Source organism: Pollachius pollachius, assembly GCF_949987615.1.
Source record: "Pollachius pollachius genome assembly, chromosome: 7".
Taxonomy (NCBI): domain Eukaryota; kingdom Metazoa; phylum Chordata; class Actinopteri; order Gadiformes; family Gadidae; genus Pollachius; species Pollachius pollachius.
This window is the reverse complement of record NC_136940.1, coordinates 19,457,744-19,478,238: the sequence shown is the minus strand read 5'-3', so window position 1 is coordinate 19,478,238 and position 20,495 is coordinate 19,457,744. Positions and strand designations below refer to the sequence as shown.

Sequence of the window (20,495 nt, the reverse complement as noted above, 5' to 3'; positions counted from 1 at the left end):
CAGAGAGGAGGAACAGATCGGTAGGAAAAGAGAGGAGGAACAGATCGGGTAGGAACAGAGAGGAGGAACAGATCGGGTAGGAAAAGAGAGGAGGAACAGATCGGTAGGAAAAGAGAGGAGGAACAGATCGGGTAGGAACAGAGAGGAGGAACAGATCGGGTAGGAACAGATCGGTAGGAACAGATCGGTAGGAAAAGAGAGGAGGAACAGATCGGGTAGGAACAGAGAGGAGGAACATATCGGGTAGGAACAGAGAGGAGGAACAGATCGGGTAGGAACAGAGAGGAGGAACAGATCGGGTAGGAACAAAGAGGAGGAACAGATCGGTAGGAAAAGAGAGGAGGAACAGATCGGGTAGGAACAGAGAGAAGGAACAGATCGGTAGGAAAAGAGAGGAGGAACAGATCGGGTAGGAACAGAGAGGAGGAACAGATCGGTAGGAAAAGAGCGAAGGAACAGATCGGGTAGGAACAGAGAGGAGGAACAGATCGGTAGGAAAAGAGAGGAGGAACAGATCGGGTAGGAACAGCGAGGAGGAACAGATCGGGTAGGAACAGAGAGGAGGAACAGATCGGGTAGGAAAAGAGAGGAGGAACAGATCGGGTAGGAACAGAGAGGAGGAACAGATCGGTAGGAAAAGAGAGGAGGAACAGATCGGGTAGGAACAGAGAGAAGGAACAGATCGGGTAGGAAAAGAGAGAAGGAACAGCGGGAGGAGAGACAGAGAGAGGAGGAACAGAGGGGGGAGGAGAGACAGAGAGAGGAGGAACAGAGGGGGGAGGAGAGACGGAGAGAGGAGGGAGAGCGGGAGGAGAGACAGGGAGAGGCGACCGAGAGGAGGAACAGAGAGGAGGAACAGATCGGGTAGGAACAGAGAGGAGGAACAGATTGGTAGGAAAAGAGAGGAGGAACAGATCGGGTAGGAACAGAGAGGAGGAACAGATCGGTAGGAAAAGAGAGGAGGAACAGATCGGGTAGGAACAGAGAGGAGGAACAGATCGGGTAGGAAAAGAGAGAAGGAACAGATCGGGTAGGAACAGAGAGGAGGAACAGATCGGGTAGGAACAGAGAGGAGGAACAGATCGGTAGGAAAAGAGAGGAGGAACAGATCGGGTAGGAACAGAGAGAAGGAACAGATCGGGAGGAAAAGAGAGGAGGAACAGATCGGGTAGGAAAAGAGAGAAGGAACAGATCGGGTAGGAAAAGAGAGGAGGAACAGATCGGGTAGGAACAGAGAGGAGGAACAGATCGGGTAGGAACAGAGAGGAGGAACAGATCGGGTAGGAACAGAGAGGAGGAACAGATCGGTAGGAAAAGAGAGAAGGAACAGATCGGGTAGGAACAGAGAGGAGGAACAGATCGGGTAGGAACAGAGAGGAGGAACAGATCGGGTAGGAACAGAGAGGAGGAACAGATCGGGTAGGAACAGAGAGGAGGAACAGAGAGGAGGAACAGATCGGGTAGGAAAAGAGAGGAGGAACAGATCGGGTAGGAACAGAGAGGAGGAACAGATCGGGTAGGAACAGAGAGGAGGAACAGATCGGGTAGGACAAGAGAGAAGGAACAGCGGGAGGAGAGACAGAGAGAGGAGGAACAGAGGGGGGAGGAGAGACGGAGAGAGGAGGGAGAGCGGGAGGAGAGACGGAGAGAGGAGGGAGAGCGGGAGGAGAGACAGGGAGAGGCGACCGAGAGGAGGAACAGAGAGGAGGAACAGATCGGTAGGAAAAGAGAGGAGGAACAGATCGGGTAGGAACAGAGAGGAGGAACAGATCGGTAGGAAAAGAGAGAAGGAACAGATCGGGTAGGAACAGAGAGGAGGAACAGATCGGTAGGAAAAGAGAGGAGGAACAGATCGGGTAGGAACAGAGAGGAGGAACAGATCGGGTAGGAAAAGAGAGGAGGAACAGATCGGTAGGAAAAGAGAGGAGGAACAGATCGGGTAGGAACAGAGAGGAGGAACAGATCGGGTAGGAACAGAGAGGAGGAACAGATCGGTAGGAAAAGAGAGGAGGAACAGATCGGGTAGGAACAGAGAGGAGGAACATATCGGGTAGGAACAGAGAGGAGGAACAGATCGGGTAGGAACAGAGAGGAGGAACAGATCGGGTAGGAACAAAGAGGAGGAACAGATCGGTAGGAAAAGAGAGGAGGAACAGATCGGGTAGGAACAGAGAGAAGGAACAGATCGGTAGGAAAAGAGAGGAGGAACAGATCGGGTAGGAACAGAGAGGAGGAACAGATCGGTAGGAAAAGAGAGAAGGAACAGATCGGGTAGGAACAGAGAGGAGGAACAGATCGGTAGGAAAAGAGAGGAGGAACAGATCGGGTAGGAACAGCGAGGAGGAACAGATCGGGTAGGAACAGAGAGGAGGAACAGATCGGGTAGGAAAAGAGAGGAGGAACAGATCGGGTAGGAACAGAGAGGAGGAACAGATCGGTAGGAAAAGAGAGGAGGAACAGATCGGGTAGGAACAGAGAGAAGGAACAGATCGGGTAGGAAAAGAGAGAAGGAACAGCGGGAGGAGAGACAGAGAGAGGAGGAACAGAGGGGGGAGGAGAGACAGAGAGAGGAGGAACAGAGGGGGGAGGAGAGACGGAGAGAGGAGGGAGAGCGGGAGGAGAGACAGGGAGAGGCGACCGAGAGGAGGAACAGAGAGGAGGAACAGATCGGGTAGGAACAGAGAGGAGGAACAGATTGGTAGGAAAAGAGAGGAGGAACAGATCGGGTAGGAACAGAGAGGAGGAACAGATCGGTAGGAAAAGAGAGGAGGAACAGATCGGGTAGGAACAGAGAGGAGGAACAGATCGGGTAGGAAAGAGAGAAGGAACAGATCGGGTAGGAACAGAGAGGAGGAACAGATCGGGTAGGAACAGAGAGGAGGAACAGATCGGTAGGAAAAGAGAGGAGGAACAGATCGGGTAGGAACAGAGAGAAGGAACAGATCGGGAGGAAAAGAGAGGAGGAACAGATCGGGTAGGAAAAGAGAGAAGGAACAGATCGGGTAGGAAAAGAGAGGAGGAACAGATCGGGTAGGAACAGAGAGGAGGAACAGATCGGGTAGGAACAGAGAGGAGGAACAGATCGGGTAGGAACAGAGAGGAGGAACAGATCGGTAGGAAAAGAGAGAAGGAACAGATCGGGTAGGAACAGAGAGGAGGAACAGATCGGGTAGGAACAGAGAGGAGGAACAGATCGGGTAGGAACAGAGAGGAGGAACAGATCGGGTAGGAACAGAGAGGAGGAACAGAGAGGAGGAACAGATCGGGTAGGAAAAGAGAGGAGGAACAGATCGGGTAGGAACAGAGAGGAGGAACAGATCGGGTAGGAACAGAGAGGAGGAACAGATCGGGTAGGAAAAGAGAGAAGGAACAGCGGGAGGAGAGACAGAGAGAGGAGGAACAGAGGGGGGAGGAGAGACGGAGAGAGGAGGGAGAGCGGGAGGAGAGACGGAGAGAGGAGGGAGAGCGGGAGGAGAGACAGGGAGAGGCGACCGAGAGGAGGAACAGAGAGGAGGAACAGATCGGGTAGGAAAAGAGAGGAGGAACAGCGGGAGGAGAGACAGAGAGAGGAGGAACAGAGGGGGGAGGAGAGACTGAGAGAGGAGGGAGAGCGGGAGGAGAGACAGAGAGAGGAGACCGAGAGGAGGAGCAGAGGGGGGAGGAGAGACAGAGAGAGGAGGAACAGAGAGGGGAGAGAGAGAGAGGAGGAATAGAGGGGGGGAGAGAGAGGAGGAACAGAGGGGAGAGAGAGAGAGGTGACAGAGAGGGGAAGAGAGAGGGAGAGGAGGAACAGAGAGGGGAGGAGAGACAGAGAGAGGAGGAAAAGACAGGAGAGACAGAAGTTAAGAACAGAAAGAGGAGAAACAGAGAGGAAAACCAGAGAGGAGGAACAGAGAGGGGAGAGACAGAGAGAGGAGGAACAGAGAGGAGGAACAGAAAAGGGAGAAATAGAGGAGAGAAAAAGAGAGAGAGAGAGAAAGACAGGGAGAGAGAGAGAGAGAACAAATAGTTTGCAGATGCCACCCACTCATCAGAATGTGTAAACTACAGTTTTTATAGTACATAGACAAAATAAAAAAATAAAAAGACATGTTACGAAAAAATCAAAATGTTCATCTTCTTCTACCGTCACTCACATTTAAATATCTAAGTGATCCATCTTCTTTAAGCCTTAGCATTTGTTTGAGAATCATGCTCCCATACACACACATTGCGGAATGTTATATGCAAGCAATCAGTGGCTATTTATAATTTATTTTCCACCGATAAAACAAAATATATTTTATACGTTAGATAATAACTCCTCATACCATCTTTCTTTGCAGTAATTAATCATGTAATAGATGAGTGCGTTTTAAATTTGACCTTCCATTTGTTTGGCCCAATAAAAGAGAGAGATAGGAAGCCACATTTATGAAAGTGACATTGATTTATACCACCGTAGAGAAATTAAGGAATATTTGCAAGGCTATAGGTTATCTTCAATCTGTGATTAATTCGTAAAGAGACCTTCTATAAAAAAAAAAACATGCCAACGTTTGTCGACTGTCTTGATCATGTGGTATTAAAAAGAAAGACACTCTCTCTGCCCAAAGACCTGTGACCTGGAGCCAGAGTGTCCGTCTTAGCAGCTCTTAGGACAGGAGTTGTTGTAGCTGATGAGTGTGAACCCCTTATTTTAAAAGGGGTTCACACTCGCAATGCATTTTAAACAGTTCTTGATGGTGACCGTCTTGTTGAGACTTTTGTGTCAAAAGCAATGACTTTCTGCACTAGGCTAGGTTCTCGATCGTTTGCTTGCTAGTGCTGGTGAGGATGGGGTTCACACAGCGGGTGCAATGTGAGAGGTGGCGTTGGAGAGCTCAGACACCTGCTTAGTGCGTTCAAGCGCTTTCATATGAGGGGTGGAAACATGGCTCCTCAGCAAATATGAAAACAAAACCAAGCGAAAAAGAAAGGAATGAAATGAAACATAACCAGATGTGTGTTGGGGCAGCTGTGTTTTGCAGAGACAACGATCCTAATGGTGTGTAATCGGTCATGGTTCTCTCAAAAAACATTACAACTCTGACCGTTTTGGGGCTGAATGGAATCTACATGGAAATACCATCAGCCTGCCACAATGATGTAGGTCAACAGGGGAGACAAGACAATGTGGATGAGATAATGAGAGAGAGAGAGAGAGAGAGAGAGAGAGAGAGAGAGAGAGAGAGAGAGAGAGAGAGAGAGGATATGGAATAAAGATAATTACCTCTGTTAGGTATATTTATATACAGGGAGAGTATTATGTTCATAATAATTGTATACATCTTTATAAAATTGTCTTTCTACAAGACATCACTCACATAATGGAGAGCGAGATATATAGGTAGGGGGGGAGACAGAGAGAGAAAGAGAGAAAGAAAGTGAGCGAGAGAGAGGGTTAGAGAGAGAGGGTTGGAGAGAGAGAGAGAGAGAGAGCAAGATAGATAAGAGTGATATAGAGATGAGAGAGAGAAAAAGTGAAAGAGAGAGAGAGAGAGGTAGAGAGAGAGAGGTAGAGAGAGAGAGGTAGAGAGAGAGAGAGAGAGAGAGAGAGAGAGAGAGAGAGAGAGAGAGAGAGAGAGAGAGAGAGACTCCACACCAAATTAAAAATTGATGATCACTATGGGGTTATGGCGTGGTGTGCATCTGCAGGAAGTAAGTATGAATGATGGATGACGGACTGGGCGCTCTGCTCACACTGAAATAATTAACACCTGTCATACGCCACAGTGGTCAGCAGAGGACTTCTCCCTGGGGAACAGGCACACCAGTGTGCAGATCCGTATTTCCTGGCAACCAACATTTTTATTTTTTTGGGGTTTCAGGATGGCTTTATTGTCAGCTCGGAAAAACACGTTTGTGCGTTTTTAAGGATGATGGTTACATCCCTGACGGATGAACAGTTTTGTTTTGTTGTCACTCGACTCCTTAGGGGACCTTCCTACTGCAGGACACAGACACACACACACACACACACACACACACACACTGTCACACATTATTAACCGGTATGGAGACGTTTACCTATAAACTACTGCATGTATTCCCAGTGGAGTTACAGAATCTCAAAAACGTTAAGGTATATATTCCAGTAGGAACTGGGAACTGACTATTCCAAAGGTCCATGGAAAAGTAGAGGGAGATGGCAAGAGGAAGTTACACACACAGATAGATAGTTACAGAGAGAGAGAGAGAGAGAGAGAGAGAGAGAGAGCAAGAAACAAAGAATCAAAGAAGGAAAGAGAGAGAGAGACACACACACATAGGTCGGTACACAAAGAGAGAGAGGGAGATAGAGAGAGAGAGAGAGAGAGAGAGAGAGAGAGAGACATACACACACACACACACACACACACACACACCGATGTACACAAAAAGGGAGAGACACACATACAGAGGTACATAAAGAGATAGAGATAAAGAGTAAGAGAGAGTGAGAGAGACACCCACAGAGGTACAGAAAGAGATAAGGAGTGAGAGAGAGAGAGAGAGAGAGAGAGAGAGAGAGACACACACACACACACACACACACACACATGCACACGCACACAAATAGAGTGAGGACAGCGAGGCAGTGAATCACACCCAGCCAGATCCTATTTCCGTCCGCCGATGTCCAAATCCATTTTGTTTTAAAGGAGGCAGCCGTTAAGGGGTCCCCCCACATACACACACCACTAAAGGGACACGCAGACACACATCCTGTGAAACAGGGCCCAATTAAAGGACAGGTCTGTCTGTTTGTTGTGCATTGTTCTCTGGATGAATCACACCACATCCTGTTGTTCACACTCTCTCCCCCCGCCACCTCCCTCTCTCTCGTGCGCTCTCTCTCACACACAGCATCCCTCTAACCAAGTCTTTCTCTTTCATTCCTTGACTGTTACCCCATCCCCTCCACACGCACACACACGCAAAAATTATTTGTGTTTGTATTATAATTGGTTCCCAAGCACCCGATTCCTTTTTTTTTCTCTTTCTTTTGCGTCTCCAACTCTGAAGTCAACAACAAGTAGAGCTGCCGTGCTGGCAAGTAAGATAAGTAGGAGGGCATTACCGGTCCCCCCGCAAAAAACACCAACACGGCCCCCAAACATGATTAATGACACACTTAGGCCCCCGCCGTCTCCTAAATACCTGCGGGGTGGGGCGCGATGGATGAAGCTGGGGGTTATTCTTGCTAATGCATTGACTCTGGACCACGGCCAGCTCTCTGGTAAGTCCTTTCTGATATCAGCACTTTACACCGATAATGAAGCAGCTATAAGGCCCTTAGACCAAAAGGTGGGATGCTGCACTTGCTACTGATGTTGAATCTACTAGACCCGCACCTGAGTGAATCAAGATCCACCTGAGGATAAAGAAATAAAGGGATGCTCGGTGTATGATGGCTGAGAGACGGACGAAGCACGCTGCACAATCAGAAATACACAACCCATGGTTAACCGCAGAGACTCTGTAGACATAGGATAAGAGCTCTGGTCCCCAGCAGTAACCAGCACAACGCTGGGCCTCCCCTACCTCAGGGGTCTCCCCTCACCTCCTGGGTGTCCCCTACCTCAGGGGTCTCCCCTCACCTCCTGGGCCTCCCCTACCTCAGGGGTCTCCCGTCACCTCCTGGGTGTCCCCTACCTCAGGGGTCTCCCCTCACCTCCTGGGTGTCCCCTACCTCAGGGGTCTCCCCTCACCTCCTGGGCGTCCCCTACCTCAGGGGTCTCCCCTCACCTCCTGGGTGTCCCCTACCTCAGGGGTCTCCCCTCACCTCCCGGGTGTCCCCTACCTCAGGGGTCTCCCCTCACCTCCCGGGTGTCCCCTACCTCAGGGGTCTCCCCTCACCTCCTGGGTGTCCCCTACCTCAGGGGTCTCCCCTCACCTCCTAGACCTCCCCTACCTCAGGGGTCTCCCCTCACCTCCTGGGTGTCCCCTACCTCAGGGGTCTCCCCTCACCTCCTGGGTGTCCCCTACCTCAGGGGTCTCCCCTCACCTCCTGGGTGTCCCCTACCTCAGGGGTCTCCCCTCACCTCCTGGGTGTCCCCTACCTCAGGGGTCTCCCCTCACCTCCTGGGTGTCCCCTACCTCAGGGGTCTCCCCTCACCTCCTAGGCCTCCCCTACCTCAGGGGTCTCCCCTCACCTCCTGGGTGTCCCCTACCTCAGGGGTCTCCCCTAACTCCTGGGCGTCCCCTACCTCAGGGGTCTCCCCTCACCTCCTGGGTGTCCCCTACCTCAGGGGTCTCCCCTCACCTCCTGGGCGTCCCCTACCTCAGGGGTCTCCCCTCACCTCCTGGGTGTCCCCTACCTCAGGGGTCTCCCCTCACCTCCTGGGCCTCCCTCCATGGGTTTTCATGGATGGAGGTACAATATTTCTCATGCTAATCACGACAGAAACCCTTTCGGGGGAAATAGGCTGTGAAGGGCTGTGCCATAGAGACGGTAGAAGTCTACCCAAAGGATGACTGGAACCGCTGTGGATATTACCCAAGACAAATGGTTAGAGGTTCCTTTCCTCTAAAGAGAAAAAACAATGTTGGAGCGAGAGGCAAAGTATACGGTAAGACATAGCAATGATTGTTTAGGTATTACGTGCTTTATATACACATACATACACTGCAGCTGTTTAGCGGGTAGGAGATGCTAAACGAAGCCGACGTCTGTTGTGTGCAGACAATCCTTTTATAGAAAACAGAGAACAGAGAATCAAAACAAACACCACAACACTCCCCCCTCGTCTCATTTGGTGTTGATGGTTGAGCGGTCACTATCTTCCATGAGGCGGTTCCAAAGTACAGTGGCTAACAATAGAAACACACCCGTTTTAATGGTATCGCTGCAAATCCACCACAGACGATGACTGAGTCATTTGGCGGAGGATGTGGACAAATGCAATGCATTAATGGGGTGGTTACCATGGCGACTATGAGCAGGTTCAAAGGTTCAGCAGCAAGATCCCCGCAACAGACGGTGTTCATGATGAAGTACAGCGATGAGCTAAAACGATTGCTATACTTCTAGCTAAGCCTCGTGCTTTAAAATGTTTTGCTAAAAATGCTTGATTGAACACATACACAAACTGGAAAAACACTTACTTGGTAGTGATATTAGATTAATTAGTATCAGTCGTTTGGTAGGGAAAGATGTGGTCGTGGTCAAGTAATTTTCTGTGGTCAAGCAGTATTCAATTCTGAATGTCTGAGGTGATTTCTGATCCTAGTATAGTACAACTAGAGTGTGTATTCACTCTCTGTACGTCAGATATAGTTATTATCCTACTATTCGTCTCTATAGTACTACTAGAGTGTGTACTTACTCTGTACTTCAGAGATGAGTCTGATCCTAGTATTCCTCTCTAAAGTACAACTAGAGTGAGTACTTACTCTCTGGATGTCCGAGGTGAGTTCTGATCCAAGTAGTAGTCTCTAAAGTACTACTAGAGTGTGTACTTACTCTCTGTACGTCAGATATAGTTCTGATCCTAATACTCGTCTCTATAGTACTACTAGAGTGTGTACATACTCTCTGGATGTCTGAGGTGAGTTCTAATCCTAGTATTCCTCTCTAAAGTACAACCAGAGTGTGTACTTACTCTCTGTACTTCAGAGGTGAGTACTGATCCTAGTATTCATCTCTATAGTACCACTAGAGTGTGTATTTACTCTCTGTACGTCAGAGGTGAGTTCTGATCCTAGTATCCGTCTCTATAGTACTACGAGAGTGTGTGTTTACTCTCTGTACGTCAGAGGTGAGTTCTGATCCTAGTATTCATCTCTATAGTACTACGAGAGTGTGTACTTACTCTCTGGATGTCCGAGGTGAGCTGTAGCAGAGCCGGGGAGGCCGTGGCCCTCAGCCTCTCTGTCCCTCTGACTGGAGAGTTCAGGCTGATGTAGGACACCGCACTGCTTTGTAGGACCACCCTGTGCTCCTGGCAGGGGACACGCGCACACACACACACACACACACACACACACACACACACACACACACACACACACACACACACACACACACACACACACAGACACATTTAGTTATCCTCAGGAATAAACCAACCCATCGCAGGCTCTTTACATGCATCTCAAGGGCTTTCATTGTTGGCGGAGGTTATAGGGTTACAGGTGAAATATATACAGGTGAATAAATATAGGTAAAGTTGTACAACTGGTGGCGAGATGCATTTCTTGTAGTCTTCAGAACCAATCAAAGAATGAAAGGATACATCACAGCTCGCAGCGCAACGGTGGGTGGACAAAGCCACATGATTCACCTTTTAGACACAATGCCAGTAGTCTATGTTAATTAGTGCTCAATTACTGTTATTTGATTGGCCACCAATCTTCCACTGTATAGCCTTGTTAATGGGTGCTTAATAATTTTACGATCCAGCTGTACGACGCAGGCGGTAAAACTGCAGTCTGTTTTAATGTGCACGCTATGCACATTGAAGTAATAGAACGTGATGCTGGGTGATGGGGAGGGCGGCCTCATTGCTTTGTTTTCATACCACGTTGTTGCGCTGCGGAACAAGATTGCCTTAAGAACAACACATTACAATCAGTCCAAATTAACGAGATTGGTCTCAGTGTGTGGAGGTTCATGAACACTTCCCTGAACACGTGAGGCTAACAAGCTTGTTGTTGAATAAATCTTTCTCTGGTTGGGAATCACAGTGGAGTCCTTAACAGTTTTTCTCATCTGATCTTTGCTACGATGATAAGTTGTTTGGGTGTTTAACAACGCTCCCACTCCAACAATTTCAACAGGGTAGCCTGGTTGAATTCCAGTGCGCTACGTCAATCTCTGACGATTAACACCAACTACAGAGGAAAAGGCGAGAATATGACCGCATCTTTGTAAAGCAGTGGCTAGGGTTTACTTTACATCATCCTGACGTTTGGAATCTGGCTGGACAGTAATGGACCGTGAGATAAAACTCATCATTGTTAACAAAACTCCAGCCGATCACATTCAATAACTATGTGATGCTGTTCTGCTATGCCGAAAAAAAGAATACAATTATGATGAAAAATTCCCCGTGAATCTGGTGGAAAGTAAAGCAAACACATATTTTCCTCTGAGAAGAAGAATCCATCCTCTTTAACATCGCCTTTCTTTCCCGTGCCTTTCTCCTCAGAATGAGGGGTTATTGCCGCCTGACATCGCTGGACCAATGTTTTCTGGAACCTCTCAGTTCATTTTTGACTTCCAATGGGCATAATCAACAGGGGACCAAAATGGGGACCAAAATGCCCCTGAAGACAATCAGAGAGACAGAGCATCAAACTGTTTGACACATCAGCGGCAGCCATTATGGCTGTTTGTGACATTTCATGAGGTAAAAATGCTGCACTGGCAATATTTTGGCAGGCAGTATTCTGGAGGCCACACTTAGCGTCCGGTGCTTTGCTCGACACTTACGTGCAGACTGCCGGAACTGTTCCTATTGAACCGTCATTTTACAGTCACTTGGCTCTTTGGTCCTTTGGATCCAAATTGTGGTCAACAGGGCCTGCTCAGCTTTGGTATACATGCCCAGAGCATTGAAGGCTGCCAATGAATCAATCGTATCATGTAGATCAGCCGTATGGCAGCATCTGCATTCTTTGTTTCTCTTTGAATTAGTCACTGTCTACTCAACGGCACAACATGAGCAGCTTTGAACTTACAACACAACAGCTACAAAGTCAACAAACCACAAGCCTATTTAGACAATCCCAGCTGGTAAGATTTTAATTAACCTAACCTCTTATGCTTAGGTTAATTATGCTAGATCTAAACACCCTTTTTTTTTTGTCAGTAATACAACAAAGTCTATTGTATTTCATTACAGGATTAGTATCTTTATTATGGATCAGTGATATTATATGATCAGTGATATAAAATTTGTCATTAAAGGCACTATATAAGAGTTGTATAATGCATTAAGTTGTATTACTGCAATTGACAATGAACAAAGCAAATATTGTAAATTTGGCACGGAAGATTGATCAAATTTGTTTTATAAAATAAACATCATTGCAATTTCAATAATTTTTTTCATTATATCACAAATCTAAAGGACCTTTTCACATTGTTGCAAATTTATACAATCTTATGCTTGTGACATAATTTTTTTTATTTGATAATATTGATTCTACCCTAACAGTCCTCATATATTATTTACAGAGAAACAAGGGGCATTTTCAGGAGATAGATTTGAGCAAAGAGAACAGACAAATAGACGCACGCATAATGTGTGTGTCAACCCAATGACACATGTTAGGTAGGAACCAAGTGTGAGTCAGGTCCTTCCAGACACATTAACATGGTTAATGGACTGCCTTCGTGTAAAGCTACCATAGCCATGAGCCATGACAAGTGCTTTACATTTGCATGCTGAAAACACACACACACACACACACACACACACACAAACACACACACACACACACGCACACACACACACACACACTGACACAGACACACACACAGACACACACACACACAGACACACACACACACACAGACACAGACACAGACACAGACACACACACATACACACACAGACACAGACACAGACACAGACACACCGAACACACACACCCCCACACACACACACACACACACACACAGACACACACACACACACACACACACACACACACACACACACACACACACACACACACACATCCGCCAGCTGCTCAGCTCAGGACACTTTATTACTTGAACCAGAAGGCTCATTCCATTTCCACAAAGATGCATGTATCTCTTCAAGCTGTGTAGGTCTTCAGGTTACCAAAACCGTTTTAGGCTGTTTGGTAAGCTACCTCACCATGAGTGATTAAATCAACAGTTAAAGCTACAAGCAATTATTCAAGGCTTCATTCACCACTCTAAAACACAAATACCCTCACCTGACCCCATTGAAGGGACCCGATGTGACCCAGGGAGGACCCCCCCCAGGAGCAAAACACAGTGGTCCTGTCCGGTGCCCAGCCACCTTTGGTCTGCTCCGTCATGGTGGAGATGAGTTGTGTCATAATGGCTGGGGCCCCGCCCCCCTGGCTGCTGTCATGATGGCTGCCGACCAGCACATGGCGATCTGGAAAGAGCAGGAAAATGGACTGTAGAAAATGTACATACTGTAATTAGAGCTGTCTCTCCCCTGCTCTCTCTCTCCGTCTCCCTCTCTCAAAGCTTGACTTGGCTTAGGGCTGTATGACATTAATTAGCGTGTACCCAGTACTCTATCACTGACAGGAGGTAATAGAAAAAACAAAAACACTCGTATTGGAAAAGATTATAAGCTCATTTTGGTGACTTAATAATTGCCTGTACATTTATCAAAGTAAATGATGCATGTAATAAAAACACGATCATGGATCTAGAAACGCTATTGTTACCGCTACACTGAATTACTGATAAATCAACCTCATGATTAAAAGCATATATAAATAACTTCAGTAAGTCAGTACACAGGTCGACTCATTTTTCATTTCAACAAACATTCAACTGTTGCAATCGCAGATCACTGACTCCATAGTTCATTGGTTTAACTTGTATTTTGTGCCAATGTTACAAAAATGTGAGTCAGTTATTTCCAAACAACTTCTGGGTAAATATTAGCAATAAAGGGAAGAAGGCAAAGAGAGGGAAATAGACATAAAAAATACCTGGGGCTAGGGCTAAGGTTTTTGATTTATTACAGCAGGAAGGCATTCCCTCCTGTGTAAATGAACTGGAAGATACTGGTGTTTGATGGAGTAACTGCTGCGGGGAATGAACAACATTTGGTTCATTTTAAACTTGAGGGACACGTCATGAAAACTCAACTTTTGGTTGAGTAAGAACTTTGCACACTGCTGCTTTACAAGTCCCATAGCATTACCAAAAGCAGGGGATCAAACCCATGGACTGCAAGTGCAGCTGCATTTTGCACTTCTTCCACCCTTCACCTGATATTTTTTTTGTCAACCACATATCCTTGCATGTGCATTAATATATATCTATATGTATATATCTGCGTGTGTGTGTGTGTGTGTGTGTGTGTGTGTATATGTGTGTAAGTGTGTCTGTATGAGAGTGTGTGTGTGTTCCATCTGATTTGCAATTGTGTGCTTGTGTGTGAGTATGTGTGTGCGTGAGTGAGTAAGAGTCTATGTGTGCCTGCATCTGTTTTGGTGTGCGGGTGAGGGTGTGTGTCTGTGGGTGTGAGAGTTTGAGAGAGTGTGTGCAACTGTACGAGTTTGTGCAAGTGTGTACGTGAGTGTGCGTGTGCGTGCCAGAGAGTGTGTGCCCTGATGGAAGAGCTGTAGGTTCTGGGTGCTGAGACAGTGTTTTTACCCTTGCGTGACAAATGCTTCTGTTGAACAATGTCTGCTGTTGGGTGCTCTTCTCGCTCCAGATTTTTTTCGGTTAATTTTTTTCAGTTGAACTTTCCTGCTTCACACCGTCTATCGTTTCTTCCACCTACGTTTCCCCTATTTTAATAGACACGCATATCAGAGATTGCATTTATAGGCGTGTGTATATTACATTATATTACATATTAAAATTGATTTGAACACTGTGAATACATACAGATTAGGATACTCTTCATCTTAGAATGCATTCATAGGTCTATCTTTAACTCAAAGATGCTGTAGGTAAAATGTAATAACTATTATTTTAGTGTAATTTGTTAGAAATTACATATGTCAGCATTTAGTGAGTCAAATGTTCTGTGTGAATATCTGTTTTGATTTGACTACACCTTCCTCTGTATGAGACATTTGATTTTAGATCACTCCCTACTCTTCAGGGAATCTCTTCATTGATTGGTTTTGGAGAATCCATTTGCCTGTCAATCACAGGCGCGGGAAATTCAACGATTCCTAATGGCGGGAAGTATATTCTGTTCTTTTCTGCTCTCGCTCTTTACTCATCTATAATCTTACCTTTGCAAAAAAGTGTATGCGGCAATATCTTAAATGACCTTACATTTGAAGGATTCAACCAAATTAGTTCATCAAAATGTTGCCTTATCGTTTAACCATTACTCATATGTGCCTCTTTTCACTTCATCTCGGCTTCTTACTCATTTGGTCTTTTCGGCCGAGTGGGCCATGGTGGCGCTATTAACTCAGGTCATATGGAAATATATGATGTCCTTTACGAATGGCTTTTCAAAATGATCTAGCTCAACCGCCTCTTCTCCTGCCCCCTACTCACTTTTTAATTGTCTACCCTTTATCTGGTCTTGTCGGCCCCTTATCTTGTCTTTGCCTCACCTCTCCCATATCTCATTAATGAGAGAGCACACACACTCATGAACACACACACACACACACACACACACACACCCCCACACACACACACATACTGTGTGGCTATTTAGAGGTATCTTCTCTACAGTATGTGGCGACCTGCCACGTCCGATGTCTGGCTGGTGGAAGCGGCGAAAGAAATATATTACCAAGCTGATTTATAATATGATATTAGCCAGCCATAATGGGCCGGTAAAGCAGGTAATATGGGCTACAAATCTCCAGAAAGAAAGGGCTTTTTTTACAACATGTTGCTATTGAATCCTCATTCATTCCCTTCCCGAGGCCGTGCACAACGGGAAGGGTTTTGTTATTTTGCCTCGGTTGAAATAATGGAAGAATGTATCGGGCGACAAAGGAGAAGGAACTGAACTCTGCTGTAATTCAATATGTTAAACGTCGGTACCACCATCCTTCACTGAGAGAGGATCGATGCCGGGTAGGGAAGTTATTGGGATTCTAATGCAATGTTCATGATTTAAAACAAGCAGTAGCGATAAATTGTTTGTGATTTTGCTAAGGATATGTCCTTTTGAGAAATAAATTGTTAAAACACTATCGCCTCCCACGCGTTCACATCGAAATTAAATGGGATCCAGTGTTTATTTACATTGTGATCTTATACATTTTCTTGATTTAGTGGTATCCGAAACATGGCTGCATTTATGTGTTCATAGGTCATGTGTTAGGGCAGGGAGTTTAGTTTGTGGAATCCATATATCTGGATTGTGTGTGCGTGGTTGAAGGCTGGTTCAGAATCCGATGGATCAGACACTGGGGCTGGGTGAGGCTTCACACCATGGGCATTGGACAATCAATGCACACAGGTCAAACCAGTCATCACCACACAGACTCTGGAGAGCTGTGGCAGGCCAGCACTGAACCCCCACTCTGACTGTAGCAACACTGCATTAAAGCAGTTAAACATCATCAACCTGTGTGGCGGTGGTCAGAGGTGGCCGATAAAGCCGCCAAAGTGACGTGTGGCAGGGGTCAACTGTTACAAGTTTGTGTTTCCATCATTGATGACAGCAATAACAGCTGAAATGGAACAATATCATCACTTAAAGGTCCCATATTAGACCACCAGGTGTGAGTGTGATTAGCCATTACAAGCCATTTTTAATATCTGCCTGTTCTAACATCACAAGTTGGTGTGTCCACCTAGTTGTATGTATAGATGAGCAATGCTTGCTACAGTCCACTGGGTAGGCTGATCTATGCAGCACACATCTAGGTGAACACGCCCACTTGTAATGTCAGAAGAGGCAGATTTTCTGCTTTTAACGGCTAATCAGTCTCACACCTGGTGGTATAATGTGTGACCTTTAACGTGAACAAACACACTCATAGCATGACTGCGTGACAAACAGCATGTTGTGATGCGTTACACAGCGTATAACATGCCTGCATACAGACATCTTATTCACACCCAACTTCCAAGTATAAACAATAAGTCCAGGCCAGACATACAAAACACATGCTGCTTTGATGCAATAAAAAGCTTATAAACTGTGATCTATTAATGAGGAGTATGATTCATAAAGTAAAATACAAATTTGTGAGGAAAAGAAAGGACAAGGAAAAGCTCTAGATTCCAATAACATGTTGTCTTACAATTATTGGTTCAGTAAAGAAAAGTTATAGAGGCTTGACATTTTGCAGTGTGCGGTTTCTAGGCACACAGTTTTTACCCAACTGAAAGAAACAGCTGCAGAATACTGAACCATATTTGTGATTTTATGCCAAGTAAGATTGCGACCAGTGAACCATCTTCCAAACAAGAACATCAACTATTTGAAACAAGCTATTGCCTGGCAAATCAAGCTATTGGCCAAGATTAAAAAATAAAACTGTTTTCCTAGTGGTGATGAAGGAGCAGGGAAAAGGAGTGTCAATGTATGTGGTTTCAGTCAATCGGCTTGAGGTGCAAAGTGAGGCTATGTGTTGTTGATGTAAAGCGTTCAAACTTTTGACTCCACCCAAATACCCAGACTGAATTTCATCACCCTCAAGCTGTTTTGATGCCTAATATATATCCTGATATAAAAATCTTCAGAAGCGAATTAATGATTTATTTGTTTCCAGTAAGTTTAAATATATAGCTGTATACCGTCTAAATCATTTAACAGGTTGAACTAATCTGTAACCTTACTAGGAAAAATGGAGGAATAAAATCTAAGATGAATGATTATCAAAGATCAAGTAAATTCTGGTGAGCACAAAAAATGAAAAAAACTTGTCTTGAGCTCATTTGTACTGCAATAGCTAAAGGGTAAGTAAACAGCATTCAAAGGTTAAGTTTCACTTAATAAACCAAAACATTGCCATCCAGACACATCCCCCTCCATTTGAAAGGTTTTCTTGTGATTTCTCGATCTCTACAGATCCATGGCGAGAAACATCTGGTGCTGGGGAGGGCTGGCAGACTCTTTCGGTGCTGGGCGCGATCTTTCAACAGCACACAACAAACAATTATGTAGGCTGTGCACCCAGCAAGCCGGTGGCACGGACCGAGAGGGAGAAGAACAACACGGATTTGGGCATCAGGCTGCTACCTGAGAAGGTGTGGTGGGGAGAGCGTTTGAGTGGCAGCTTTCTCTCGAGGCACGCTGTCACACAATGTGTACACATTTAAGATGACATGTAAAGCATGACTTGTGACAAGTGTAATATGTGGGCCTTTAAAATAGAAAGCAAAAAAATCAACTGCCGGGTGTTTGTGTGTACGTGCTTACTGGATGAATGTTCTGTTTGATCAACGCCATGCCTGCAGGAGCCTACTCTGTGAATCCTCACTCAGACATTCTTTCAGTGCAGAACGTGTAAGAAGTTACAAAGGAGCCTGAAGCATCATGGTGTGTGTGTGTGTGTGTGTGTGTGTGTCTCTTTGCATGTGTGTGTATGTGTCTGTGAGTGTTTTTGTGTGTGTGGGTGTCTGTGTGTGTCTTTGAACGTGTGTGTTTGTGCGTGTCTTCATGTCTTTATGCATGTGTGTGTGTGTGTGTGCCTGGAACTTTGTGTGTGTGTCTTTGAACATGTGTGTGTGTGTGTGTGTATGCGTGTGTGTGTCTTTATGCGTGTGTGTGCGTGTTTGTGTATTTGGCATGTGTGTATGTCTGTCGGTCTTTGTGTGTGTGCTTGTGTGTGTGTGTGTGTGTGTGTGTGTGTGTGTGTGTGTGTGTGTGTGTGTGTGTCTTTGCTACTTTAAATGTGCATGCATTAGGAGAGAAGCATCCAGCCACTTTGATGAAAAACTTTTTCTTACAGGACTTAGAAGAATAATAAGAAAACAGGTCCATGTTGATTTCCCCGAAGACATCCGTACTGGGTAATATATGAAGTGTTGTTAATGGCTCGTGTAGGCTAGGGGGCTAAGCTCATTTGAATGTGGAGATGATTAATTCCTACTCGATAAGAGAACGAACACAGAAGAATATCCCTTCCATGAGAAAGATCAGATTTCGTACGTTCCAACTTTGTCCTGGTGAATGCCCAAATGGTAAACATGCCTCTGCATTCTTTTGTTCCCTCTAATGGGCCATTTAGTGCCATCACCATTACAAATAATATTACAGTATTATTTATTTCATTTTCCACAGTGCTTTTAACTGAACAAAGCAGAAAGCGCTAGTAGGGGTTTGCGTTCCCTGCTGCACCCTTTCCACAATCTCTCCAGTGTGTTTCCATGCCTCCAACGTGTGTTGAACGGTCCTGCTGGGCTGTTGCTTGGATACAACTGTCTGGATGGACATGTTTGTGTGTGTGTGTGTGTGTTGGGTTTGTATGTGTGTGTTTGGGTGTGTGTGTTTTGGGTTTGTGGGTGTGTGTGCATGTGCATGTGTGTGAATGTTGTAATCACTTTTCAATTTCAATATGACTTTATAGGTCACAGTATTTTGTTTGGATTTGCACATGTGTATGTTTTTCAGATGGAAGATCTTTAGCACGTCTTTAGAAGTTTTTTTCTCGACTGTGAATTCAGGAGGAGAGAGAGGAGAGAGCCTCCTCAAGGGGAGGTTTACTCCTGATACAGCCTCCTGCATAGAGGAGCAGGCGGGGGTGGCTGATACCTCCTCTCACTCCCTGGGGATGAGTCCTTCGGAGGGGAGGGAGGGAGGACTGTAGTCGGAAGGAGAGGAGGGTGCAGGAGAGGAGATGGTGAAATAGAGGAATAAATGTGAAGAAATAGAAGGGATAAGGAGGAAGTACTGTAAAGAATGGGACCACAAAGATAAGGAAGACAAAAAGAGAGAGGAAGGAGAGGCAAAAGAGTCTTCACTTTAAAGAAGAGAAGGCGCGAGACCAAGATAACGATGGTTAGAAGCTGGAGGAGGAGAAGGAGGAGGAGCAGAAAGGATAGGAAGACAACGAGAAGTCAAAGAGAAGGAAGGAGGGGGATGAAATAAGCATGACAAGAAACACAGAGAAAATGAGGAGGAAGGGAAGGAGGAAAACGAGTGAGAGGGAGAGGACAAGTTGTGGGAGGATGGGAGGAAGCAAGAGGACAAGGAGGGGGGAGAGAAAAGTTATGAGAAGATGCAGGAGGAGGACAAGATGAAGAGAAGGATAAATGGAGGAGGGAAGACATATGCTAAGAGATTAAAAAGACTATGAAGGAATAGAAGAGGCCAGGAGAGATAGATTATTGGGCGTGACCACAAATCTTTGACGATTCAAATCTTTGATAGACAGACATTAAGGCGACATCGTCTTCAATAGTCAAACCGTTTTGTCTGGGATATTTTGCATGTATAATAGCAGGAAATTGCATTGGGGAGGAAGAGGATCCTAATTGAGTCAACAGCTTTGCCTGGCTTCTAGAGGGAAAAGCCCATAAGTTATTCAATGTTCCTTTTGTTGGGGTGGCGGATTGACTCAGCAAATTGCAATTTGCTGTGTTATGTTTTGCTTTCCACAAATGGCCTTATTCGTTTGATAACCCTATTGTGTATTGGCCATGGCACCATCCCATAATTGTATTTTCAAAGTGGAGCACATTCTAGACATTTAGTCTGGAAGAAAACACTATGTCAGGAAAAAACACCTCTAAAGTTTGTTCAGCATTTCCAAACCATTAGAGATGCCCCAAAATAATAGACTGCGTAGCCCCGCCTATTCCGCCGGCGATTTGAATTCGTTCTGCCGAAGGGTCTTGAGAAGAGCAATACATTTCTTTCTGCTTCCGA

The 20,495-nt window shown here is 45.7% G+C and overlaps 1 protein-coding gene across 1 annotated transcript in view; it reads right to left on the bottom strand.

Moving 5' to 3' along the window:
• The window catches only part of naaladl2 (N-acetylated alpha-linked acidic dipeptidase like 2), a gene marked incomplete at both ends in the record, with an annotated part of 159,111 nt that overhangs the window by 61,352 nt on the left and 77,264 nt on the right, over positions 1 to 20,495 (bottom strand). The window contains 2 exons of the mRNA XM_079740038.1: positions 9,816 to 9,944; positions 12,916 to 13,103. Coding sequence (XP_079596164.1) covers positions 9,816 to 9,944; positions 12,916 to 13,103 — 317 coding nt within the window. The remainder of the gene's footprint in view (positions 1 to 9,815; positions 9,945 to 12,915; positions 13,104 to 20,495) is intronic.